At 46.7% G+C, this 27055-nt stretch overlaps 1 protein-coding gene across 2 annotated transcripts in view; it reads right to left on the bottom strand.

Annotated features, from left to right (window-relative positions):
- PLXNA3 (plexin A3) overlaps nt 1–27055 on the bottom strand; it is a 314146-nt gene that overhangs the window by 65545 nt on the left and 221546 nt on the right. For both annotated transcript variants that reach the window (XM_029610331.1, XM_029610339.1), the window contains exons 17-20: nt 25080–25173; nt 24221–24463; nt 2577–2720; nt 1089–1323 (exon numbers count right to left, since the gene is read on the bottom strand). In XM_029610331.1, the coding sequence (XP_029466191.1) occupies nt 1089–1323; nt 2577–2720; nt 24221–24463; nt 25080–25173 (716 nt within the window). The remainder of the gene's footprint in view (nt 1–1088; nt 1324–2576; nt 2721–24220; nt 24464–25079; nt 25174–27055) is intronic.

Genomic DNA, 27055 nt, shown 5'->3' with positions numbered 1-27055 from the left:
GCAGGAGAACGGGTGGCAGCAGGAGAGGCAGCTGATCTTCCTGCATTGGGGGGAGGAAGCGGAAGCTGCGCGCGGCGCTTCCGCTCCCCCCCCTCAACAGGAAGACCGGTTGGCCATACGGCCGCAGCAGCGCTTCCCCGTGTGCCGTGATGGCGCGCGAGGCGTGGGTTCTCTTGTTCGCTGTCGCGGGGATGGGATCCCGCGACAGCCTTGCAGTTCCGGTGCCAGTTGGGTGGGCCTGGGTCTAAGTTGGGTGGGCACCTGCCCACCCAGGCCCACCCGTGGCTACGCCACTGGGTATGAGGGCGATTTAGGGTTTTTCCAGATGAAAATATGAATGTTTAATTGGAAGCCACCCAGACCATCGGATGGTGCGACTTATAAATTTTAAAAATAAATAAATAGATTTCTCCTCCACCCCTGCTGGAAGTTGCTCAATCACTTTGATGCTCATGCTAATCCCAGCGGCAAGATTTCGAAGTCATACCAGCCACATTTCCTCACATGCAATGTTAGTTGCTAGTGTTGTAGTGAGGAAGCTCCTGCATGACCGAGTATTTTTTATTTATTTATTTTTTTTGCATTGGTGTGGCTGTGGAAAAGGCATCTAGTATCCTCTATTTGCTGCTTCCTCTGTTTTGCTGGCCACAATGCTTTGGGTGTCGGGTGGTGCCATTCCAACAAGGATATTCCATCTATTAAGATTAGCTGCTTCAAAGCAGTCTGTGACAAAGCAGCTGCTGTCATTCAGCATGGCCAGAGCAGTTCCATATCAGCACTGGGGTAACATAGGGCAAGCACCATTCCCCATTTTGAGTTTGCAAGCTTATGGGTGATAATGTTTGAGGTGCTAAGGAAGGAAGAGGGTATAAAATAGGGGTAAAATACCCCAGGCAGAAAGAGCAGGAGGAAACTTCTGAACCAAAAAGTAAAAAAAAAAGAAAAAGAAAAGTGCCCTCTATTAAAAAAAACAAAAAAAAACCCCACCACCCAAATAAACCACCCCCTACCAATCAAAAGAGCTCTAGTTCCTCTTTACACCAAACTGACCAACTGAAAGGTCCTGTTATCCTTGGGCCTCGTCCTACCTTCCTTGCACTCCAGGGCCACACGGGATTCCAGGTTGTCCATCTGCATCTGGAGTCTCTTCAGTGTGCGGTCAGCGTCCCTGGTCTTCCTCTTATAGGCAACGAGCACAGCGATGATGGCGAGGAGCAGAAGGCCTCCCCCTGCACCAATCCCGACAATGGCAGGCAGCGTGAGGGCACCATCAGCCGAGATCTGCAGGCTGCCCGGTGAGTACTGCAGCCCTCCCACCAGAATCTGAAAAGAGAGGAGGCAGCAAACAAAGAAAAGGTCTCAATGAGATGCCGGGTGGTGGCAGAGAACAAAGCCACACCAATTATCGCCAACATCCTGTTGCTGGTCCCATTCGACTTTTCTCAGCGGCAGGTGTCAGTGGAAATACTAAAGCTTCCTTATTTAGTGACATAAATGCAGTTAAAAACCTAAAAGAACAGATTATGTTAAGCAGATAACTCCACGGCATAAGAAACAGGATGATCCAGTCCCGGTTTCAACCCCGTGTACATGGAAATGTAGTTTCTGCTTTTAAAGAAATCAGAACGACAAGGATAGTGGGATCAGTCTATAGAGCGACATAAACCTGGGAGCAGGGACACTGGGTGTGTGAGAGAGGGACTGTACAGGTGACACAGAGACAGGGGGGATCAGTCTATACAGACATTAATCTGTGATTTGTAAAGATATAGGATTGAGGAAAAGCTTTTGTAGTACAGCTTTCACTCTGTTCTGGATTTCTCCACTCCTCTCTGGATCTAGCTTGCTTTTAGCCTCTTTTCCTTTTTGATATTCCCCACCATCACCTTAGCTGCTAATAAACCAGCCAGTGAATGGGCGGCAGCGACTGTGGCAGAGCTGCCCGGAGCCTCAAGGTTGCTGTTGTAACTGTTATAAGGTGGCACTGGGGCCGGGCCTGTTCATCTGCAGCAGGTGAGGGGAATCTCTCTTCAAACCTCCTCCCCTCTTACTTCAGGAAGAGCCAGCACCACATACACACAAACGCCATGTGTGCATAGAAATCTCAGCTGCCATCTGTCCTATATCTGCACATACATATTCATACAGATATACACACACACACACATACCACAAACACACCCATATAAACACACACTTGCACATATATCCATTTAACACCCACACATGCAGACAGATGTGCAGGTGCGTACACACACACACACACACACAGAACCATAAAGCATGGAATATTCACCCAGCTAGGTCAAACGACCTGCTGCACAGTATCTAATGGCTGTCACTGGAACAGTTCCTCTTACAGCTGTAAGCGAGATTCTCATCCACATTCTTTGGGTGCCAGAGGTGAGGCAAGGTGAAATGAAGTGAAGCAAAGCAGGCCCCGATGCCAAATGACACCATGTGAGATGCTCTTTATCTTCCCCTCACTTCCCTCTCCTAAAAATAAGAGTATCCATGAGAGCCTTCTTCCGAGAGGCTCGGCCGCCTGTAAGCAGCCTGGTGTGCAGGCTGCTCACCATGACGCGCTGGCGGCCGCTCTGGATAGGAGAGTCACACAACAACTGGATGTCAGACACAGTCGGCATGCATGGCTTGTCCCCGATCAGCACCGTGTAGTTCAGCTTGGCATTCCCAGGAGCTGCAGGAATCAGGTTCTTACCCTGTGGGAATAAAACCAGACCCATAAGCAAAGAAAGGGAAACAGAAGTATAAACTGATCAATGAAAGAGCAAAATGTATTCTTACGTAATTTCATTGCCAGCACTCTAGGTTGCACTAAACTGGATGCTTACAAAGTAATGTACTTGGTAGCAAATTTTATTTATTTTTTTTGAAAAGTTTAAATAAAAAAACATTAAGGGGTCGATTTTAAGAGCAATGCTCACACTAAAATGCCTTCATATGAGTACATGTGAGCTGTGCCTGAGCACACATTTTAAAAGCTGTGATTTACATGTGTATGCGCGAGCAAAAAATAAGTGGGCAGGAGGAAATGACGTCATCGGGACTGTCGGTTGCCTAGCTCAAGGGCTCCTGCATACTGCGGGCAAACTGAATTGAAATCTCAGGCATCTGTGATCTGATATACCCTCATCTTATATCCTTCATTACAGTAAGGTACTCTGACGTCAACCAAGCAAAAATGGGTAAATTTTGACAGTTTTCGCACCAAAAAACAGAATTGAGTCGTGAGACTCCCTCTTCTAATATGGCGGTGACCGTTGGCGCAATTGAAGAGAGAGAATGGGAAGTGGAGTTGTGCCCCTTGGAATCCGATCTTCGACAGCATTTACAAACCTACAAGCAAGAATTGATGGATCTTATGGGAGAGATGAGAGAGGACATTGCAGAATTGGGTAGACAGGTTGGTTAAATCGATACCCAAGCGGACTCTCAGGCCAAAGACCTCTCCCGTTTGCGAAAGAGCTCCAGGCTCTACAAAAGGATTGTACCACCTTGGCCGACAAGCTTGAAGATATTGAAAATCAAACTCGTCAGTGTAATCTGCGATTCTGTAGGGTACCGGAGGGCCCAGATTATCAAGACTGTGACTCTGTGGTGGCTCAAATTTGCAGGAACATACTTGCCTCTTCCATGTTTCCAGAGGTCTTGTCAACGTTTTCCATCAAACTGGAGTGAGCCCATCGCTTGCTAGGCCAGAGGCTAGATAATAAGCCACGTGACATTATCATATGCTTTCATAATTATAAGGCGAAAGATACAATTTTCAATACAGCCCGTAAGCAGGCAGTATGGAACTGGAACGGCCACGACATATCAGTATTTGCTGATTTGTCCCCGATGACATTGAAGAAGAGACTAGAATTTCAACCAGTATCTGCTTAGCTTCGCAAAGAAAAGGTTAAATATAGATAGCTTTATCCCTTTGGAATTTGGGTTTCGTTCAAAGGCATTTTTGTATTGCATTAAGTTTATTGCTGAATGTGGCTTTTCAGGAGATGGGCTTCCCAGCCCTACCAGCGATGCAAGGAGTCTACCATCAGCCCCACATAAGGAGGACCCCGGCATTGGCAATGGGTTGGAAAGGGGGGTCGGAGACTATGGAGGAATTCCGCGAGCTCAGCAGCATCGACGGATGCTATATGAATCCTCTGGCCAAGCTTTATGACTTTCTCTCATTCCCTGTACGTACCCGGATCAGTCCAGACTCCTGGGTTTTGCTTTCCCTCCAGCAGATGGAGACACAGAAGTTTTGACCGACTCTGCCCCATACCCCAAGGTGCCACCTACAGTCCGTTAGTATTTCTCTGTCTCCAGCAGATGGTGGAGGTGCAAAACCTACACTCTGTTCTTAGTTAGTTTGGTGTTAAAAAAAAAAAAAAAGAATTAGACAGGGAGATATTTTATTTTAACCTAGCTCTTTAAAAAAAAAAAAAAAAAGCATAACTAAATTTCAACTACCTGAAGAGGATTCTCTTCAGCCTCCCAGGGGGTTGCCAGGTCCTGAGGGGACCATCCCCCCCTGGTGCTTGAGGCAGCTGAGGCTAGGGGTTGAGGGCCCTATTGCCTAGTCAGAGCAGCTCTGGGTGTGATACCGGGGAGCCCGGCTCACTCACCCCAGGAGGACCAGGACCCACAGAGGACTGCCGGGCAAGTTTGAAAAAAAAAAAGTCTTTATTTTTTGATTAATCGGGCTCTCCCTTCCCTCGCTACCGCTGGTTGTTTTTTGCCACCGTTTTCGCTGGGATCCAAGGTTTTTATTTTCTCAGCGATGCCATGGAGAGCAGTTTGCCGGACTTGCGGCTCGGCGCGCACGCGGGTTTCGCGCAACGGCCCCTGCTCCTCATGTCTCCCCGGGGGGGGGGGGGGGGAGGAACCCTCCGCAGCGGCTGGGGGTGATGGGATCTCCTGATCCGTTCCCGCTGAATGTGGGAACGGAAGCCATTTTAAGCACTATCATGGCAGTGACGCGAGCCGTGGCGGGGGAGGGGATTCTCCCGCCTTCTTTATCCCCGCAGCAAATGGTCCCTGGGGGGGGGGCTAACCAATGGGACATGGCTCAGATGCGACAGAGGAGAGCCCTGAGGTGGCTTCAGACTCCTCCTCTTTGTCCTCTTTCTCTTCTGAGTTTATTTTACTGCTTTTGTAAGGCCTTTAAGGCCAGGAAGTCCGTGAAAAAGCAGGCTGGATGGAAAACTTCTTTTGTGCTGCCAATTTCAAATTCACAAAAGCAGTCCAAACCTAGGGAGAGCGCTGGGTCCTCAAAAATGAAGTGCCCCTTACGGTCCGTGGCGCCCCATACAGACAAAGATTCTTCCTCAGAAGTTTCTGACCCGGATGACCAGACCCTGCCATCCAAACCTCCGCTGGGGGTAGACGGGGATGCAGATCAGCAGCAGGATTCAGTCCACAGCTCCCATATTGTTGAGGGGGATGACCCAAAGGTGGTCCGCCTTTTTAGAAAGGTTGAACTGGGTCTGCTTATTCCTGCAATTTTGGGAGAGTTAGGCATCGAAGTACCACCAGAGGAATCCCGGATGGGAGCTATTGATCTGGTGTTGTTGGGCCTGCGGGGTCCGACCACTTCTTTTCCCTTTCATTTCTCGGTCACTGACTTACTGTTCGGAGAATGGGACACCTCTCACCTAGGGTTGAAGGTCAGTAAAGCAATGGATAAGCTATATCCACTGCCGGAGGAAGCTTTAGACCTTCTTCGAGTTCCCAAGGTGGATGAGGTGGTGTCTGCAGGATCAAAAGTTGGAGCTTCAGGTCAAGAAAATATTTGAAGTTTTAGCACTGGGAGTGCAAGCTGCCATGTGCAGCAGTTTTTCTTTGAGAGCTGGTCTTCACTGGGTGTAACAACTACAGGCCAACGCCTCTCTTTCAGAGGGGAAAGCTCTCCAGGCAGGGCGTCTGGAAGCTGCAATCGCTTACTGTGCGGATGCTCTTTATGACCTGTTGCAGACTTCGGCCAGGTCCATGGTTTCGGCTGTCTCGGCACAAAGACTTCTGTGGTTAAGAAATTGGTGTGCAGATGTTTCTTCCAAAGCTCAGCTGGGCTCTCTGCCTTTTAAGAGCAAGTTGCTTTTTGGAAAGGACCTGGAGGACATGATTCAATCCTGGGAGAGAATAAAGTTCATCGATTGCCAGAGGACAGACCCAAGTCGCGGGGTTCTTTTTCTACTCGGTCTCGCTTCCTTGGGAATCGAAGATTTCAAACGCCTCAGTCTACCAGTTCCTCCTTTAGGCAAACTTTGAGCAGACAGCAGTCATGGTCTCAGTCCTTTCGAGACCGACGCTTTGGTAGAACCAGTAACCCCCAGTCTGCTCCTGGGGTTAAGTCTCCACAATGAAATGACGCCGGTCCATTCCTCGGTGCCAGTCGTGGGAGCAGACTGTCTCTTTTTACGAGGAATGGGCCAAATTGACGTCGGACCAGTGGGTCCTCACCGTGATAAGACAAGGTTATGCTTTAAATTTTGCACGTTGCCTTCGGGACCGGATTCTGGTCTCCTCATGCACTTACGAGGCGAAACGAAAGGCGGTGGAAGACACATTACAGCATCTTCTCGAGCTTGGCGCCATTACGCCAGTTCCTCCTGTGGAACGGAAGAGAGGCCGCTATTCCATTTACTTCGTGGTACTCAAGAAAGAGGGTACCTTCCGGCCCATTCTAGATTTAAAATGGGTCAACAGATGCCTTTGGGTGCCCTGGTTCTGCATGGAGACTCTGAGGTCCGTCATTGCCTCAGTGCAAAAGGGAGATTTTCCAGCATCGCTGGATCTGACGGAGGCGTATTTACACATCTACGTCAGGGTCGCTCATCAGAAGTTCTTAAAGTTTTCCATCCTGGGACATCATTATCAGTTTCGAGCTCTGCCTTTCGGACTTGCCACCGCGCCCAGGACCGTTACCAGGTTAATGGTTGTAGTAGCAGCGCAACTCCGGAGGGAAGGATTCTTGGTGCATCCATACCTGGATGACTGGCTGATTCGAGCGAAATTGGAGTTGCTTTGCCATTTGGCAATCCACAGAGTGCTTCAACTATTGAGATCGCTCGGTTGGGTGGTCAACCTTGCCAAGAGTCATCTGGTACCCTCCCAGTCCTTGGAATTCCTGGGAGCCCTGTTCAACACGCAGCAGGGGAGAGTTTTCCTTACTACGGACCGCATTTGCAAGCTGCAGGGATCGATTCGAGATTTATTAAGTGCGGGATTACTTGCAGGTCCTAGGATTGATGACTTCCACTCTGGAGTTAGTGCCATGGGTCTTTGCTCATGTGCGTCCTTTACAATCAGCTTTGCTTTCCGATGGAACCCAGTTTCCGAGCAGTTTCATCTGCCCCTTCCTCTTACAGATTCTGCAAGGTCCAGTCTCGATTGGTGGCTCCTCTCGGACAACTTAACCCGCGGAGTTCCCTTGGTAGTGCCCAAGTGGAAAGTGGTTACCACAGATGCCAGCCTTTCCGGCTGGGGAGCAGTTTGTCTGGGGAAATCCGTGCAGGGGCAATGGTCCCAGGAAGAATCTCAGTGGTCGATCAATCGTCTGGAGACCAGAGCAGTGTATTTAGCGTTACAAGCTTTCCTTCCACTTCTCCAGGGGAAGTCGGTCAGGGTGCTGTCCGACAATGCAACCACAGTGGTTTACATCAATCGCCAAGGCGGGACCAAAAGCCAACCAGTGGCAGTAGAAGCTCAACAGTTGATAAGCTGGGCGGAGCAGCATCTGGTCAGCATTGCGGCGTCTTACATAGCCGGTGTTGACAACATTCACGCAGACTTTCTCAGTCATCACCGTCTCGATCCTGGGGAATGGGAGTTGGCTGACGAGGCTTTTCAGCTCATATGCAATACGTGGGGCACACCCAGCATGGATCTGATGGTGACATTCAGGAATGCCAAAGCCCTGCGCTTCTTCGGTCACCGCAGGGAGACAGGAGTGGAAGGAGTAGATGCCCTGGTTCTTCCCTGGCTGACAAACGTCCTGCTGTACGTGTTTCCGCCTTGGCCTCTGATTGGCAAAGTGCTCAGACGAATAGAATTCCAGCTGGTGGAGGTGATCCTCGTAGCTCCAGAGTGGCCGAGACGTCCATGGTTTGTGGATCTGATCAATCTAACAATGGCAGGGCCCCTGTGGTTTTGGGATTTCCCGGTCCTTCTACATCAAGGGCACATCTGTTTGGAAGAGGTGGATCGCTTTTGTCTAGCAGCATGGCTTTTGAGAGGCAGCGTCTGAAGAGCAAAGGTTATTCTGATGTGGTAGTGGCTACACTTCTGAGATCCCGTAAACCATCCACTTCCCTGGCTTATGTCCGGGTGTGCAGAGTCTTTGAATCTTGGTGCATGGAATGCGATGTGGTTCCTATCCGGGCGTCAGTGTCAGATATTTTGTGTTTCCTACAAGCCAGACTATTGAAGGGTTTATCATGTAGCTCCCTCAGAATCCAGTAGCAGCTCTCGGTTGCTTACGCGGTACAATACAGGGGGGTAGCGTTAGCTGCACATCCGGATGTGGCTCATTTTCTTCAGGGAGCAAAGCACTTACGTCCCCTGGTCAGACACCCTTATCCTTCCTGGAGCCTAAACTTGGTTCTCACAGCTCAGTGTGCTGCGCCCTTTGAGCTTCTAAAAAGGGCGACATTGAAAGATCTAACGTTAAAGGTGATTTTTCTGGTGGCAATTTCATCTGCTCGTAGGGTGTCAGAGCTTCAGGCGTTATCCTGCAGAGAGCCTTTCTTAAGAATCTCTGATTCTGGAGTCTCCTTACTGATGGATCCTTCCTTTCTTCCTAAGGTGGTTTCCTCTTTTCATTTGAATCAATCAGTGGAACTCCCTTCTTTTCCGGAAGTGGACAGGTCAGATCCCCTTTCTAGAGACTTAAAGAAGCTAGATGTTCGCAGGGCCTTACTGCGTTATCTGGAAGTTACGAACAGTTTCCGTATGTCTGACCATCTTTTTGTGCTATGGAGTGGTCCAAAAAAAGGTAATATGGCATCTAAGACTACAATAGCCCGCTGGCTGAAGGAGGCTATAAGTTCAGCGTATTTGCTGTGCAGTGGGCTTCGTGCCCATTCTACCCATTCGCAAGCAGCGTCTTGGGCAGAGTACCAACAAGTCTCGCCGCAAGAGATTTGCAGGGCAGCTACTTGGAAGTCTTTACACACCTTTGCGAGGCATTACAGGCTGGATGTCCAAGCCCCGGGTTCCAGGGGGTTTGGAGAAGGTGTACTCTGAGTGGGCCTCTCTGGTTCCCACCCCAAGTAAGAAAGCTCTGGTACATCCCAGGAGTCTGGACTGATCCGGGTACGTACAGGGAAAGGAAATTGGTTCTTACCTGCTAATTTTTGTTCCTGTAGTACCACGGATCAGTCCAGAGTCCCGCCCACTTTATGCATACAGGTAACGGAGAGTCCGCTCATTCAGCATTCATTTATTTTGGGTCTGCAGATCGAATTTGTTCACAGTGTTCAACGGGTTCTGTTCCCACTTGGGATTAGTGAGCCAGTTCAGGAAAGATGTTTTTTGTATATAGTTAATTTGGTTTTGAGCCATTCTGCTTTGATACTGATTAATACTGACGGACTGTAGATGGCACCTCAGGGTATAGGGCAGAGTCGGTCAAAACGTCTCTTTCTCCATCTGCTGGAGGGGAGGCAAACCCCAGGAGTCTGGACTGATCCTTGGAACTACAGGAACGAAAATTAGCAGATAAGAACCAATTTTCCTTTATTCTCCTAGTAGGATTACCTTCATAATGGGTTTTGGAGGGGTTAAGCAAGTTGTCTTTTTCACCTGAGATTGGATGAATGTATTTTTATTTATGGTTGTGGACACGTTCTAACAGTTTGCATTGTTGCAGATTATTTTACATTGCTCTTTGCTGGCGGGAGAGGGGGTCCGATAGCCTCAATGATGTTTCCTCCCACACTTTATTTAGATCTGCCAGTTTTGGTACACGGATCGGATTGGGATCGGGTTTGGGTTTGGGGTGGGGGAAGGGTGGTGGTGGAGAGAAATGTGGATTTGCAATATTGTCTATGCTTAGGCTGTGGGTGGAAGTAGCGTGGCGGGGGTTGAACGTTACTTAACGCTGCATCTTTTGTTACTTATGCTATCATGGAGGGAATCATTTTTATTGTATGTAAGCGATCACTTTCCTAGATTTGTTTTCTTTGTTTTTCTTTAATTATGGCGGGTTGGATTTATTCTTTAAATGTTAAAGGATTTAATACAGTCCAAAAACGGTGAATTTGTTTTGAAGATTTGCGGCGGTCACAGGTAATAATCGCTATGGCGCAGGAAACGCATTTGAAGGCTCGCTATAGTTATTTGATGATTTCCTTTGATTACCCCTCGCAATATTGGGCATCGTGCTCTAAGACTATTAAATTTACAGGAGTGGGTATTCTTTTTTATAAGGATTATATTTTTGAGTATCAAGATTGCTATAAGGACCCCAAGGGCAGATTTATTATAGTTACAATTAAAATAGAAAAAGAGTTTTTCACTTTGCTCTCTGTCTATGCACCTAATCTACACCAAGGTCCCTTTTTCCAGACCTGTTTAACATCTTGAGGAAGAAATCAGTGGGCTCTTTAATCATTAGGGGAGATTTTAATGTTACCATAAATCCAACCCTAGACTCTTCCTCTGGCACCTCTACAGATGTTCAGGGAGGGAGGCGTAGTTTAAAATATCTTTTTCCTAGCGTGTAGCCAGATGGACTCAGGACCAATAAATTTATGCTCCCCTGCCAGCAGATGGAGACAGAGTGAAAGCAGATGTGAAGACAGTGAAGACAGAGTGAAGACAGATGGACTCAGCATCACAGATGGACTCAGCATCCCGCCCATGGCTGCGCAAGAATGGTGCCAATGATACGCCCATAGAATGGATATCGATTCCAACAGATTACGGGTAAGCCATCATCCAGTCCCTAGATCAGGGCATCTATAATCTTACTGGAGTTTAGTGTTTATGCTTGGTTGAGTACAGTTACGGTTATCCGTTTTTAATCAAGTTTTTTCGATAGTACTGTATGTCCACAGTGGCTTTTGAAGAGAATACTGAAGGGCTAAGGTCACTGCAGGGGTGTATCTAGGGTGACGTCAGCTTTGAAACCTGACTCAATCTACATCTGCTGGCAGAGAAGTATAAATCCATTGGTCCTGAGTCCATCTGTCTACCCTAAGGAAAATGAAATTATCAGGTAAGTATTTTTTCCAGTATCTCACATGAACTTAATTGATGTCTGGCGATCTCATTATCCGAGGTCTTGCAATTATACTTTTTATTCATGTCCCCACAAATCCTATTCCAGGATAGACTTATTGTTAGTGGATAGAGGGTTGATTAACAGAGTTACTTCCACTAATATTGAGCCAATCACATGGTCCGACCACACGCCAATCTGGTTGACTATACACTTTCATGATTATGATAAAGGACGAATATATTGGAAATTAAATGACAGCTTACTCTCTGATGAAGACTTTTTGGGGCAATTTAGGAATGTCATACAGTCATATCTTGACACTAACAACAGTCCCAACATGTCTCCGGTGGTTTTATGGGATTGTTTGAAGGCTGTACTTCGGAGCCATTTCACAGCTAGAGCCACTTATTAGAAAAAATGTTATGTTCATGAATAACAGGGGTTACTACAGCAACTTTCCTCATTAGAGAAGTCTCATAAGAGTTCACTCCTCTTAAAGGAATATAGAGAATTAACTAAATAAAGACTGCGGCTGGCGGAGATGGACGCAGCCTTGATTGCCCATAACATGGAATTACTTAATCAGAAATATTTTGAGGGTGACAATAAGGCAGGAAAATCATTGGCCAACAAACTGAGAGGGAAGTGTATTCAAAATTATGTAGTAAAAATTAAAGATGAACAGAAAATTATTCTGACCACAAATCAGGAAATCAAACAGCGTTTTTTATGTTTCTATTCTGGTAAAGACTCCTCTGTTTTGCTAGAGGCTATTGACGATTATTTATCTGGCGTTTTGTTACCTGAGTTGACAGACTCCCAACACTTAGGTTAAAGAAATAACTGCGCTAGAAGTAATGCATGCGATTAAACAGCTTAAACCTGGCAAATCTCAGGGGCTGGATGGGTATACAGCATGTTTGTATCAAACCTTTGCTAATTTGTTAACTCCCTCGTTAATGAAAATGTTTAACTCTCTCCATACTGAGTATGCTCTCTCCCCACACTCCAATATTGCGAGCATCACGATACTAGCCAAGCCAGACAGGGACCCAACGCTCTGCAGGTCATACCACCCAATTTTATTGTTAAATGTAGATTTAAAATTTCTTGCTAAGATAATGGCGGATAGGCTTAATTCTCTTTTGCCTGCCATTATTCATCCTGATCAGTCAGGCTTTATTACAGGCCGAATGGCCTCTGACAATGTACGGAAGGTCATGGATATTATCTGGTGGGAATGTAAACATAAGGGACCCATTTTTGATATTAGCAGTGGATGCTAAGAAAGCTTATGATTTAGTTAATTGGATGGTTTTTTTTGAGACCCTGAAGAAGATTCAATTTGGCTCTTTCTTTCTACAGTGGCTTTGTAAGCTTTATGATAACCCTAGAGCCATTATCAAGATTAACGGGGGATGCTCTGATCTGTTTATGGTAGACAGAGGAACTATACAGGGTTACCCCCTATCACCCTTGCTTTTCGCAATTTTTTTGGAACCCTTTACTACAAGGGTCCGTACCAATTCCAATTCCAGTATTCATGGAGTCCAGGTGGGAGGACTTCTCTTCGAAAATGTCATTATTTGCGGATGATGTTCTGTTCACATTGTCTAACCCAGTTGAATTGGTTTGTGCCCTAGTAGTGATGGCGAAATTTAATGCAGTCTCGGGATTTACCATTAACTGGGAGAAGTCTGAAATTTTAAATTTTACGACACTGGCTAGCCAGGTTCAACTATGGAAAGCTCAATTTTCTTTTAAGTGGGCCGCTAGTCATATAAAATATCTGGAATAAATATTGGGAATTTTCAGGATCTCTTTCAGTTAAACTATCCACCACTGTTGGCTAGGATTTATAAGGATCTGGAGGAGTGGAATAGATATCACATATCTTGGTTGGGTAGAATAGCGATAATTAAGGTGAATGTATTGCCAAGTTTGACTTATTTGTTTCAAACCTTCCCGGTGGCTGTTTCTACTCCAATGTTGAAACACTGGCAGAAAAGAATAATTCACTTTATTTGGAACAGGAAGTCCCCTAGGGATGCTAGTCGTATTCTTTATCAATCCAAACCTCAGGGGAGCTTGGGAATTCCCAGCTTGGCATGGTATCATTTGGCCTCTCACCTAAAGGTGATCATAGAGTGGCATAAATCTCTGCTCCCTAAGTTGTGGGTTACATTGGTAAAGGCAGTCCTGGGGAAAATGCCTTTATGGGCTATGATTTGACAATCTAGAAAGTCTTGGCGACCCCTACATCAGATTCCCCGCCTCGGTGTCTCAGACACTTAGGGTTTGGCAATCATGGCGGAAACAATTGACTGGGCAAAGGGATTATTATTTCAGTACTTCCTTATTTGATAATACTGATTTTTCCCCAGGCCTTATGTTACAGTTGTTTTTGTTATGGAAACAGAAGGGGATACTCCAGGTTGAACATGTTGGGGGGCAGATGGCCCCTTATGTTTTGCAGAGTTCCAGAGAAATAATGGTATCCTTGATAAGGAAGTCTTTGCTTACTTACAAATTAGATATTTCTTTTCTAGTTCTGAGATGAAGCAACACTTGGCCCAGGGAGTTTCTATGTTTGAGTCCTTTTGTAGAAACGCTGATAAACTACAGAAAACACTGTCTAAATGCTATATACTTTTAAATAAGGACCTTCCCACTAAACCTGGCTATATTAAGGCATGAGAAGAAGATTTGGGAATGCTCTTTTCCGAGGAAGAGTGGAGAGCTATTTTTCTGGCAGTTGGTAAAGGTCTTATTGTAGCTAATCTCATAGAAAATGTTCATAAAGTACTTTTACGCTGGTAATACACCCCTGTTTGGCTGCATCGCTTTCCTTTGATTGCTTCTGACAACTGCTGGAAAGGATTTGGGGGCCATGGCTCATTTTTTCACTTGTGGTGGGAGTGCCTTTTAATTCAAACTTATTGGCAAACTGTATCTTCTTGGTTACAGGAGATCCTGAGTTTGAGATTCACTTTACTCCCATCCCAAGCATTATCAAGTGTTTTGCTTGAAGAGGGGGACTTATCTCAACAAACATTTGCCCAACAGGTGATGGTGGTGGCCTGTAGTGCTATTGCTGGGTGCCGGAGGCCTCCCTGTATCCCATCATTCCAGGACTTATTAATCTGTGTGAATTTTGTATATCGCATGAATATCGGGGAACAGGGGGAGACGCCGACCGGGCAAAGAAGAAGTTGCAGCTGCAGTCGGGGCGTAGGAGAAACCCGATCGACTGAAAGAAAAAATACCCGTAAGCAACCCGGAGCCCGTAAACTTAAACCAGCTGCAGCAGCCACCCAAAATCCCCAGAGAAGGCTGACAGGCTGCTCCTCTTTTTATTTATTTTTTTTTTTTAGTAAATGGGACGGGATAACAGTGTGGGAGGGGAGGGACCGGACCACTGGTAATCACCCCAGGTGCCTTACCTCTCAGGAGCCCCGCGGGGGTCACCAACCCTAGCTCCTTAAACCTGCTACCAGGGGGGATGGTCACCCTAGGACCTGCCTACCCCCTGGGAGGTTGTGTCTTATCCTGCTTGATCCCTTTTTATAAATTTTCTTTTTTTTTTTTTTTTTAGGAAGAGATTGCCTTAACCGTAAGAACAGGTCAAGACCGCAAGGTTTGCACCACCTCCATCTGCTGGAGACAGAGAAATACTGAAGAGATGCAGGTGGCACACCAGGTTAAGAGGGGGTGCTCTTCAGGTTTTTCTCTGTCTCCATCTGCTGGAAGGGAGGCGTAACACACAGTCTGGACTGATCCGGGTACGTAGAGGGAACAATGTCACACTATAGCAAAATTTGATAAAATCTGGTCCTTTTATGTGCATTGGCTTGATGCCAAAGGGCCCGTGGGGAATTTGGGGGATTAGCGATGTGGATCGGTTTTATGGGTCAACATTATATGGTTGTTCCCTTTTCTCTATGCTCTTTTATTTTTGAGACTCCGATATCTGTTGCTCTTTAATGCTTTATTTTGAGCTGCCCTATGATTTTGCCCATCCGACGTCTGACACATTGATAGCAATCCGAATGGTTAAGGGTTGAGTGGGAGGGAGTGGAGGGGTATTTTATTTGTATTACAGCCAACTGAGGTATCAATATGGTCTTTTTCTTTTGTTTGTTTGTATTATATGTTGACTGAACCTTTCTTGGGCTTTGTATTTGGACACAAATTATGCAAGCATTTTGTTGTACTAATGACCTTAATAAAAACTGTTAATTAAAATAAATAAATAAATATGTGGGCGGAAAAGGAACAGGGAATGGGCGTCCCAGGGCGGGCCAACTGCTACGCACGTAACTCCATATTTTAAATCTGGAGGCCACAGTGCATGGCGGTTTTTTAACCACATAACTTTACTGCTGCTCTTGATGAGGAGCTAGTCTGCATATCTAGCATTTTTGGGCTTGCATGACAGGGTGAGGGGTCTAGGTCAACTGGGGGGAGGGTGGGCAGGATGAAGAACCATCTGGATGACCTGGGCAAACTTGTGGACTAACTGGAAAAACTAGGATTCATGTTTTAAAATCTGCATACACATACACATGCCTACACACGTTAAAGTGGCAAAGTCCTATGGGAGATGCTCAGTGTGCTGCAGCAGTCAAAAAAGCAAGCAGAATGTTAGGAATTATTAGGAAGGGAATGGTGAATAAAATGGAAAATGTCATAATGCCTCTGTATCACTCCATGGTGAGACCGCACCTTGAATGCTGTGTACAATTCTGGTCACCGCATCTCAAAAAAGATATAATTGTGATGGAGAAGGTACAGAGAAGGGCAACCAAAATGATAAAGAGGATGAACAGCTCCCCTATGAGGAAAGGCTGAAGAGGTTAGGGCTGTTCAACTTGGAGAAGAGACGGCTGAGGGGGGATATGATACAGGTGTTTAAAATCATGAGAGGACTAGAACGGGTAGATGTGAATCGGTTATTTACTCTTTCAGATAATACAAGGACTAGGGGGGCACTTCATGAAGTTAGCAAGTAGCACATTTAAACTAATCAGAGAAAATTCTCATTCACTCAATGCACAATTAAGCTCTCGAATTTGTGCGGAGTATGTGGTTAGTGCGGTTAGTGTAGCTGGGTTTAAAAAAGGTTTGGGTAAGTTCTTGAAGGAGAAGTCCATTAACTGATATTAATCAGGTTGATTTTGGGAATAGCTACTGCTATTACTGGCATTAGTAGCATGGGATCTGTTTAATGTTTTGGGAACTTGCCAGGTACTTGTAGCCTGGATTGGCCACTGTTGGAAACAGGATGCTGGGCTTGATGGACCCTTGGTCTGATCCAGTGTAGCAAATTCTTATGTTCTTAAGTAAGTTTGCTCGAGTAACCTCTTAAAATTAGCATACTTACGTGCAGTAGACATTTTTTTTAAATCATATGCGCACCCGTTTTAAATTTAGCCTGTAAGTTATTTTTAAAAAATGTATTCTTGAAGTGCTGGAAGAACATTTACAGGATTCCCACCTTCTTCTCAGGCTGGAATGTGTGGGTATGTGTGTAGTGTTAAAGGAGACCTGCATGTATGTTTTATTGTAAACCGCTTAGATGGATTAGTTTAATCATATTAGTGGTATATAGCAAATTTTAAATAAATAAATCTCAATCTCGGCTGCTGTCAGTACCATTTTAGCATTGTAAATACTGAGGTCCATATTCTGACACCGTCTGGCTAGCAAAGTAAGCCAGATAAACTGGCCTGGCTAACTTGGGAGATATCTTAAAGTTAGCCGGCCAACTATAACTGAGTAACTTTAGGACAACTCTTTGGCCTGACCAAAACTAGCCTGCTAAATCATCCAGTTAACTCTGAATATTGGAGTTAGCTAACTTAACTGGCTAACTCAACTCTTCCCAGTTACTCCCCAGGAACACTTAGGCCTAGATTTATCAAAATGCTATAAATATAAAGGAAATAGTGCCCCTGATTTAAAAAGGGACGTGGTTAGGGTAATTACCCTGCTCCCGCATCGCCAGGTCATTTCCACAAGGTGCAACAAATTTATCGCACCTGTGCTATTTTTTGCTTCACGCGCTGATTAATACACCACGGTGATCATTACAGTGAAAAGGTTTTGATCACAAATGCTGTTGAGAGAGAGAGAGCGCATTGTACAAATCAACTCCATTTGTACCTTTCATCAATTCAAACAGCAGAAAATCTTCAGTGATGTCAACTTTGCTGTTCGAACCTCCTATTGTGTATGTAAACCCACCCCCCAAATTGAGTTAAAAGAGCCCCCTCTTACAGTGGTATAAATAGAGAGTGACATTCATTTCTCTACAGTGGCTCTCTCTCTCTCTCTCCTTCCCCCCCAACTGCATTAACTCTGCCCAAAACTCTTCCAACTAGAGACTGTGGTGCTTTTAACACACATTATGGCATTATTGCATGCGTTAGGGCCTTAATACGAAATGATAAATGACCCTGTTAACTTCCCTAAAATCCAGCTGCCTAACTTATTAGGATTTGTACCGAAGTATTCATTTAGCTGGCTAACTTCTGAGCTAGAAAAAATCAATACGCCACTGCTTCAGCGATTATAAACTATAATCAACGAATCATGAGATACTACTCAATCGCTGGAATAAAATACTTTTGTCAGTATTTATAGATTTTAAATTTGAAGCAAAATTTTTGATATTTGAAAAAAATTTGAAAAAAATTTTGGTGTCCAAAATTTTTTTTTCAAATATCAAAAATTTTGCTTCAAATTTAAAATCTATAAATACTGACAAAAGTATTTTATTCCAGCGATTGAGTAGTATCTCATGATTCGTTGATTATAACTTCTGAGCTAGCCAACTAAATGCTTTTGAACATGGACCTCACTGGTTACTAAATTTGTTCTACAAATTTTCTGAGAGCATGAGAAGTGGTTTTTAATTAGCATATTAACTCTGTGCTACAGCAGCATCTCTACTTCAGACTGCCAGGAATTGCTCTCCTGCCTCTGGGTTTGGAGTTAAATTTCTCTCTAGTATAAGAATGGACATTCTTTAACGGGCATGGACGGTTCTTCCATAAGGCAGACTCGGAAATTGCCTAGATCACAACAGTTTGGGGGTTTTCACTTTGTATAAGCACATAGGCTCTGCCTCGATGACTACTGGCCAGTGCTCAGAATCTTGGGCAGCAGAGAACAACTCTCTGCTTCCTGCACACTGCCTCTCCCTGGCAGTGTGCAGGGAACAGAATGGGAGCTGCATACATCATCTAGCGCTATAGAAACTGTTGTGGGTCCCGGCTGCGGCAGACCACGGCCGCCCCCCCCCCCCCCCCCCCCCCCCCCCCCCACCTTTCCACTGCGAGTCGGCACTCCCCCGGTCGGTGTGGTGTTCCCTGCTACAGGGCCGACCGACTGCGGCCTCCCACACGGCTCGAACGCCGCCGCCCTGCTTCCTGCGGAGCTCTCCCTAGGTGCACGCGCGTGGGAGGCTCCGCCTCTTAAAGGGGCCGCGGCGGGAGACTTCGGCCCGGCCCCAACCGATGACGTCAGGACTGAGGGGTATTTAAACCCTGCCTCAGTCCCCAGTCCTTCGCCTTAGCAACAGGTCGTCTCCTCAGAGTGCTAGTTGCTGCGTTCCTTCGCTTCCTGATCCAGCTCCTGTTCCAGTTCCTGATCCAGCTCCTGATCCAGTTCCTTCCTTCGTACTCCACTTCCTGAGTTCCTCTTCGGCTTGATCTCCTGGTACCGACCCCTGGCTTGCTCCTCGTCTTCACTTCTTTGCTGCTTGTCTCGACCCCTGGCCTGGTTTCCTCGTCTCTACCCGCCTGCTGCCTGCTCCGGATTCATGGATCGAACCCTCGTTCTGTTTCTCTGCTGCCTGCCCAGACCCGGACTCCTGACCTCGTCTTCATCTCTCTGCTCCTGCTTCGCCGAGGCAACCCGCACCTAAGTCCTGCCGGCCCCGGTACCCAAGGGCTTAACCTGCGGGGAACGAGGGCTGGTGTAGGTGAAGCTCCAGCTGGGTTGACCTACCTTCACCACCTACCGGCGACGGGAACCACTGAGGGCCTTCTCTCTGTGGTGGTGCTAACACCCGTTCCGGCTCAAGGGTCCACAACCATAACAGAAATGTCAGGTAGTAGAAGTAGTAGTAGTAGTAGGTGTGGCAGCAGTGGATAGAACAGAACAAAAAAGAGCTACTCTGCTCACTAATCAGTCCCTACCCTCCCTTCCTGTCATGTAGGGAATAAGAGGGAAGGGGTGAGGTTAGAGTAGATAGAGCAGAGCAACGAAGAGTCACTCTGATCTCTATTCCAGCTCCTCCCCTCCTTTCCTGTCATGCAGGGAACAGGGAGAGGAGTGGTGAAGCTAAAGGAGACATGAGTTTAGGTTTGTCTGCATAATTCTCTTTCTAATTTATGTTCATTTATTCTGTATTTAGTGAATTGTTTTTGTATTCTGTGTGCATATGAGACCAGGGCCGTTTTAAGCCTCTGTAAGGCCCTGGACAAACCTTACTAGGATGGGCCCCTTCCCACTCCTCATCATATAATATTTTTCTGCAATTTACAAATCATGGACTCAGCCAATCCTTGTTAAGACCTAAAGAGGATTATATGGCACGTTAGTTAGCTATTTTATTTTACCTTCTCTTTTTTTTTTAATGTTTTTTTAACCATTTTATTCTTTCTTTAATATTTTTTGGGATCAAGCTGGGCCCTTGCCCCTTGCCCCATTTGCCCTATGGGCAAAATGGCTCTGTATGAGACCAATTTCCGGTATTTTACTAGTGTGTAGGTTTGTGTAATACAGCTTGTTCTGTTTTTCCAATAGGAAGTATATTGTTCATGATAAATTTGGATTTTTAGTCAGCCTTTGCAAGTAATACTCAAGGTGGCATATCATATTGTTAGAATTCAGGCAAAATAAGACCCTTTCCAAAGAGCCTACACTCTAAGAGGTACATCTTAAGAGCCGCACGCGGGCGCAAACGTGCAAGTGTTTGCCGGCGCACGCACATGGACGCGACGATTTTAAAACACGCGCGTGTATATACACGTATACGCATGTTTTTAAATCGGCTATTCGCGCACACATGCGCGCACAATTTCATATTGACGTGCGCGTATGCGTGCAATGTCGCCTTGCTCGCGTATGTGGAGGGGGGGGGATTTTGCAAGTCACACATGCCGACGCTAGAACCCATTTTCCCAGTTCGTTCCCAGTTTGCCCAGTTAAACCGACTGGCCTTCCTAACGCCCCCTTTTACTTTGCCTACCTTTTACCCTGTTAGGCTAGATCCCCTAAACCTCGCTAAATAACCTATTTTTTATTTTTTATTTTATGACTTATACGCCATCCATAGCAGGAGTAAAGAAATGTGATAGGGGACTCCGGCTAGAGCTTGTGCACATAAATAGGTATACGTAGAAATCATGCCTCAGCCCGGGCACGCTCAGGCCACGCCCAGACCCCAGGCCCCGCCTCTTCCCCCAAAACATTTTTTGTCGGTGTTAACGGGAGATACACTGGTTGTCGTGGGCCTTTTAAAATCCACACGCGACGTGCATCCGAGACATGGGCGTATCTTCCTGGTTTTGGCGCACGCCAGCCTTTTAAAATCGACCAGTAAATGGGTACCTGAGATAATGCAGCTTGCCCAAGTTCACAAGGAATATCAGTAGGTTTTGAACCCTGGTTTCCCAATTTCCCAGCTCATTGCTTTAAACACTAGGCCACTTTTCTTCCCTGTTGAGAAGAACAGTAATGCTGATCTTGGGCTGGGTGCAGTATTTGCACTGTTGCCTTTCCATAGAGTTAGTGGTGGCTGTTCGAGTCCTGGCAGTCAGTGCTGTTTTGGTGCAGCGGGTTTGCTATACAGGTTTTGAGTGACTTTTTTTTTTTTTTTTGCAAGGTTCGTGTTACTTCACAAAGGGCCTGATATTCAGCGCCAATTAGCCGGATTTTCCACTTATCCAGCTAAATGGCAGCATCTGAATATCCGGCTGCATTCTGTGGCTGCCATTTAGCCAGGTAACTATTTCTCCCAGCTAAATGGTGGGCAGGATCAGGGCGTAGCAGGGAGAAGCTACTTACCCACTAACTTAGCTGGATACATTCATGCTGACCCATTCGGACACTGTGACCTGATTTCTGAAACATTTTTGTGTAGGTGCAAAACAAAGATTCACATTTCAAAGTTAGAGGGCCAGACCTCTAGACTCTACATTCTGGTGCAGAGCCTGGGGGGGGGGGGGGTTTGACCTGTGGGCTGTGCACCGGTTCTCAAAGGGAAAGCACAAGCTCACCTTCCCTTTGACCCCGTGTGCACTCTTAGGTGCTTTTAGAGTGGGCTATTTTCAAAAAGCCCTTTTACCCGGGTAAATCAGCTTTTATCCACATAGATGGCTTGTGAAACATTCTCCTCCCTATGTCCAGTTTGGTGTTTTTACAAGACTGCTCTGGGAGAGTTGGTGGTGGGGAGTGGGGGGGGGGGGGGAGGTCATCATGATTGTTGAGTTTAATTATTTGAATCTCAGGTCGAGGGGACGCAAGGCTGAAGTTTGCCTAAGGTGCCTAACTCCCTTACACTGGCCTTACAGGGCCCCTTACCTCAGGCATTCCTTCCTCAAAACAGGTCTCCCTAGATTTCCAAAAAATAAACAGCTCTCTCTGGCTTTTCCACGCACCCTCCTTAGCATATTAATCTACAGTCTCCTGAGTTTTAACAAGTTCTTACAGCCATATGGCATGAACTGGATTCTGATGCTGCTTGGAGAGAATCAGGATAAGCCCTTCCACAAATTCTTGACCCTCTACCCTGTCCTAGAGAACAATATCGACTAAGAACATAAGAACATGCCATACTGGGTCAGACCAAGGGTCCATCAAGTCCAGCATCCTGTTTCCAACAGAGGCCAATCCAGGCCATAAGAACCTGGCAAGTACCCAAAACTAAGTCTATTCTCTTCTCAATGATTTTACAAGGACATCGATCAATGAGGACTCCTGCCCCCCCTTGGGTAGTCAAACTAGCCAAACCTGGGCTACCTGACTGCTTCCAGCCTATATTAAATGCTTTGCTGGCAGAAGGACATCTACCAGGCTGACTGAAGAAAGCTACAGTTAGAGCAATCCTAAAAAAAACAACCCAACCTGGACCTAAATAATCTGATCAACTACCTCCCAGTTTCCAAAATACCATTACTGGGTCAGATAATTGAGAGAAATGATAAAACAGCTATCTGACTTTGCCAATCACAGATGGCCTTGACCCATTCCAGTCAGGATTCAGGCCTCAGTTTAGCACTGAGACAGTTCTAGTAAGCATGGTTGACAAACTACGCTTGTCCATGGATCACAGTCAGGCAGCATTTCTGGCACATCTCGATCTCTCCACGGTGTTCAGCATCATGGACCATAAAGTTCTAATCTCTTGCCTACACAACCAATGTATGGAACCAGCCTGGTTTAAAATTTTACCTACATAATAAGCTCCTATGGACTGTCATGATGTAGAAAGTGTCTTCACACTCTCTCTCCTGTGCAGTACCTCGGGGCTCTATCCTATCTCCCATCTTGTTCAACATTTATTTGTCCCCTTAGGCAAACTCAAGAGACCATCAGATCACATAATATTCGTATCGATGATATCCAACTCTTGCTCCCTCTCAACCCGAACCCAGACAAAATAATAGGAAAACTAAATGAATGCCTGGGAAAGATCTCCAGCTGGCTACACCTCATGAACAGAATCACTATAGATGGGTAAGAGAGACCCTCGTCTTCTTAAAGTCTCAGGTGATTCTCAGGGAGACAACTCTTCCTGCCAGCCATCAAAATCCAGCACCTGGGATTTATCCTGGACTCCAAGTTCAAAGATCAGATCCAAGTTGTAGCTAAGGCAGCTTTTTTTTTTTTTTTCCAGCTAAGCCTACTTTGCCCTCTCCGTCCCCTTATTTTTGACAGCCCTGCGTTTGCCACCGTCATTCAGGCCTGCAAGATTCCTGCCTCCACCACTGTAATACGCTTTATATCAGAAGTCCAAAACACACCCTCACCCGGCACCCGCAACTCATACACTGCAGTGCAAATGCTGCTGAGCGTACACAAGTTCCAGAAGATCACACCTATTTTAAAATCCTTACCCTGGCTCCCGTTAGTACACCAAACCAAGTTTAAATTCCTGGTTCCGTAAAGCCCTCAGGGGTTGTGCCACACACTAGAGCCATCGGCTAGACACTTATACGCCTTCTCGCACTCTGTGGTCACTATCACGAGTATGCCTAGTGGTGTCGCCACCAGGGGATCTCACTAGTACCAGAGAGAGGGGCCCCTTTTCAGGAGCGGTCCGGACACCATGGTACTTTCTGCCGCGCCGCATCAGACTAGCAACACATCTTTCTGGTCTCCAGAAAACCACCGAAAAGGCGGCTCTCTGAAACCTCCTTCCCACCATATGACGCATGCCAGTCTACCTCCCCTAACTCTGCACCTTTTGCTAGCAAATCTCTGAGCCTAAAAACTCTTGCATTGTAGTGGTACAATAACACATCTTAAATTGTCCACACTGCTCATCTTTTTACACCTACTGGATGTACTTCTGCTTTTAACTGTAACTCATTCAAAGCCGTTATTGATTTTATGTGCCTTACCTGATACTCACCCCATTATGCTGCACTTGTAACAATGCATATTTTGATCTGCTGTAACATGCTCTGAGCTCTCCTGATGGAAAAGCGTGAAAAATGATGATGATTTAAAAGAAAATAACTTATCCTTCCTGATGGAGCTTGGGCATATCTCTTCACTCTGTTATTTCCAGCTCATACCTGTAGCTTCCTCCCCGTATCCAGAACACTGCTCTCATAACACTTTCTCACTCAGTTACTCAAACTGGCAAACTCAGGATGCATGCTTTCCATAAGTGACCCATGATACTTTGCAGCGTGGGTAGAAGTGGGTACCAGGGGGGGGCAGAGAAGAAAGGATAGTGACGTTTACCTTCAGGATGACATGGGACCCAGGTTTCAGCTCCAGGATGCCGGATGGGCCAAAGGACTCAAAGGAAGGGTCTGCGTAATAGGTGAAGAGTGTGGCGTTTAGCGCCCGTACAGCCTTCACGTCGTCCAGCACAAAGCCAAACTCATCAGGGCGCACCCCATCCTCCGAAAAAGCTCCTTTCTTCCCATAGACGATCCCTGGGGCTTTGCACATCATCATCGTGTCATTCTGGGTCCAGCAGGTCTGCAAAGAGAGAACAAGCATGGGGAAGTTAGGTACGGCCGGATCTTGCCAGGAGGAGCAGAAATGAACTAAGTTCAGCAGCTGTGCGGCTCGGCAAGCTAACTAGATAAGACTTATCCAGAGCAGAAAAAGTGGAATGTAAAAGGCGGCTTTTCCGGGGGACAAAAATCACTATCGGCATTCAAAAAGAGCCTGGGATAAATACAGAGGGTTCACGGTTGCAGAGAACAGAAGATAAAGCTGGGGGCAGGGTGGCCTCTGTGGTACTGCAGTGGGAAGGGTAAGTGATCAGCCTTAGATGGCTCTCACGGTCTTCATTTGATATCACATTCTGATTCTATGATCTCCTGCAGTCCTCTCTTACTGTAATTCTAGATGACCTCCCGAGCTCTCTTCCAACTCTATACACCTGACTTGAGTGGCAACACCATCGGGGAAACTTTTAGCCCTATTTTCTATGACCCGAGGATCCTTCCAGCCCCGATCTCGATGCTTCATAACACTCCCTTCAAAATCACATTACCTGAGCGACTCTTCCGCTAAACCACCAGCAAGGAATCAGCTCCTGCCAGGGCTGGTAGCGCACGCGTTGGGATCTGTCATGGTTGGAACTTACGTTGATTGTCTCGATGCCGTTGTATTTCGCTCTCGCTCGGGGCTCCTGGATGGTGAGGAGGTGAGTGCCCGTGACGGTGATCAGGGTGCTTCCGCTTTGAGGTAGCAAAAAAAAAGGGGGGGGGGGGGAAGAAAAATTAAGGACTTGACCAGCACAGACGACGCACCTATGCAAGCGCCTGTGTGATTGGAATCTGGCCCTTGCCATGGAGCTCCCTATATCCCCCGCAGAATCGCCACGGAGAACTGGGGGGCCCAGACAGAAGCATGAGCCGTGGTGGCCCAGGCACCTCTCCCCACTCCCCACTGATTTTGGCTTGGCAGCGGGAGGAGAACAGTGGCAGCGCAGTGCCTCGGGCTGCACCGTCTTCCTTTGCTGCTTGGTGCCAGAGTGGCACATTTCATTGAGCCGTCCACAGGTTGCAGAGTCTCGCACGGCACGAGGTGCGGCACTTCAGTCCCCAGCAGCAGAGAGGAGGCCAACACAGCAAGAGACGCCATGCTTCCTCCTAACCCCGCTAAGCCATGGATCTCAGAGGCGGGTGCGGACGGTGTGTGAGGGAGGGGATGGGAGGCTGGGAACGGGGAGAGAGAGTGAGTGAGGAGATTGCTGTGGATCAGAGGATGGAGGGCATCAGAGGGTAGAAGAAAGTAAATCAGGGGGACTGGAGGGTAAATGGGGAAACAGCATGCATAAGGGGATCGGAGGAAATGTAGTGTGTGAATAATTGAAGGGTTTGGAGAGAGGTGAGGCGGGAGATGCCCTCCCCCTGCGGCAGTAAAAGAACATAAAATGGCCGCCGTCAGCCGCTGTTCCCCTGGCCGTGCCCCATGTCCTTTTTTTTTTTAAGTTCACGACCACAGGTTTTGCACCACCTCCATCTGCTGGAGACAGAGACATACTGAAAAGATGCAGGTGGCACACCGGTTTAAGAGGGGATGCTTTTCAAGTTTTTCTCTGACTCCATCTGCTGGAAGGGAGCCAAAACCCCAGCAGTCTGGACTGATCCGGGTACGTACAGGGAACTCTAAGATCCTTCCCCACCCCATCACCACAAAAAAAAAAAAAATAACTGGTCACAGCAGAAATGTCAGAAACTGACTATCTGTATAAAGTACAATACAAATTTACATTTAACATGAACATTTATTAAAATGTGCCACAGAATCTACCCTTGAGTTTCCACAGAAAACTGGGGATTTGCCAGAGACTTCAGTCCTGACAAAACCTGGATCAGGCTGGAGGAAGCAGCAGTGCAGGGATTCTCTTTGGTGGTCGGGTAAACAGGAGGAATCTCCCTCCCAGGCAGTCTCAAATATGCAGAAAATTTGGGAACCGTGCACAGCCAAGTAGTGCCTCATCACTTTTCTGTCTCCTATGGCCACCCTTTGGGACAGACCTGACCTACCACAAATATTTTTATGGATAAATTTCCCAAATTCGCATAATGCTGCTATAATCAATTTAAGGCTAGAAACATTTTAGATCTGACAATTTGATTCAGGTCTACAAGGACATGAATTTTCCTGTGTACCAGTACAAGTGTTTTCTCTGTTCAATCAGCTACATCCCTTGATTGTTTCTATACTGACACAGGCACAGAGGCACAGCGGTGGGAAGCAAGGGATAAAGCCTGGGATGGGCACAGAGGATCCTCAGCGGTGGGAGAGTGAGGGGTAAAGCCTGGGATGGGCACAGAGAATCCTCAGCAGTGGGAGAGTGAGGGGTAAAACCTGGGATGGGCACAGAGGATCCTCAGCAGTGGGGAAGAAAGGGGTAAAGCCTGGGATGGGCACAGAGGATCCTCAGCGGTGGGAGAGTGAGGGGTAAAGCCTGGGATGGGCACAGAGAATCCTCAGCAGTGGGGAAGCAAGGGGTAAAGCCTGGGATGGGCACAGAGGATCCTCAGCAGTGGGGAAGCAAGGGGTAAAGCCTGGGATGGGCACAGAGGATCCTCAGCGGTGGGAGAGTGAGGG

Source organism: Rhinatrema bivittatum, chromosome 1, assembly GCF_901001135.1.
Source record: "Rhinatrema bivittatum chromosome 1, aRhiBiv1.1, whole genome shotgun sequence".
Taxonomy (NCBI): domain Eukaryota; kingdom Metazoa; phylum Chordata; class Amphibia; order Gymnophiona; family Rhinatrematidae; genus Rhinatrema; species Rhinatrema bivittatum.
Note: the sequence above shows the minus strand (reverse complement) of the source record. Positions and strands in the feature narration are given on the sequence as shown.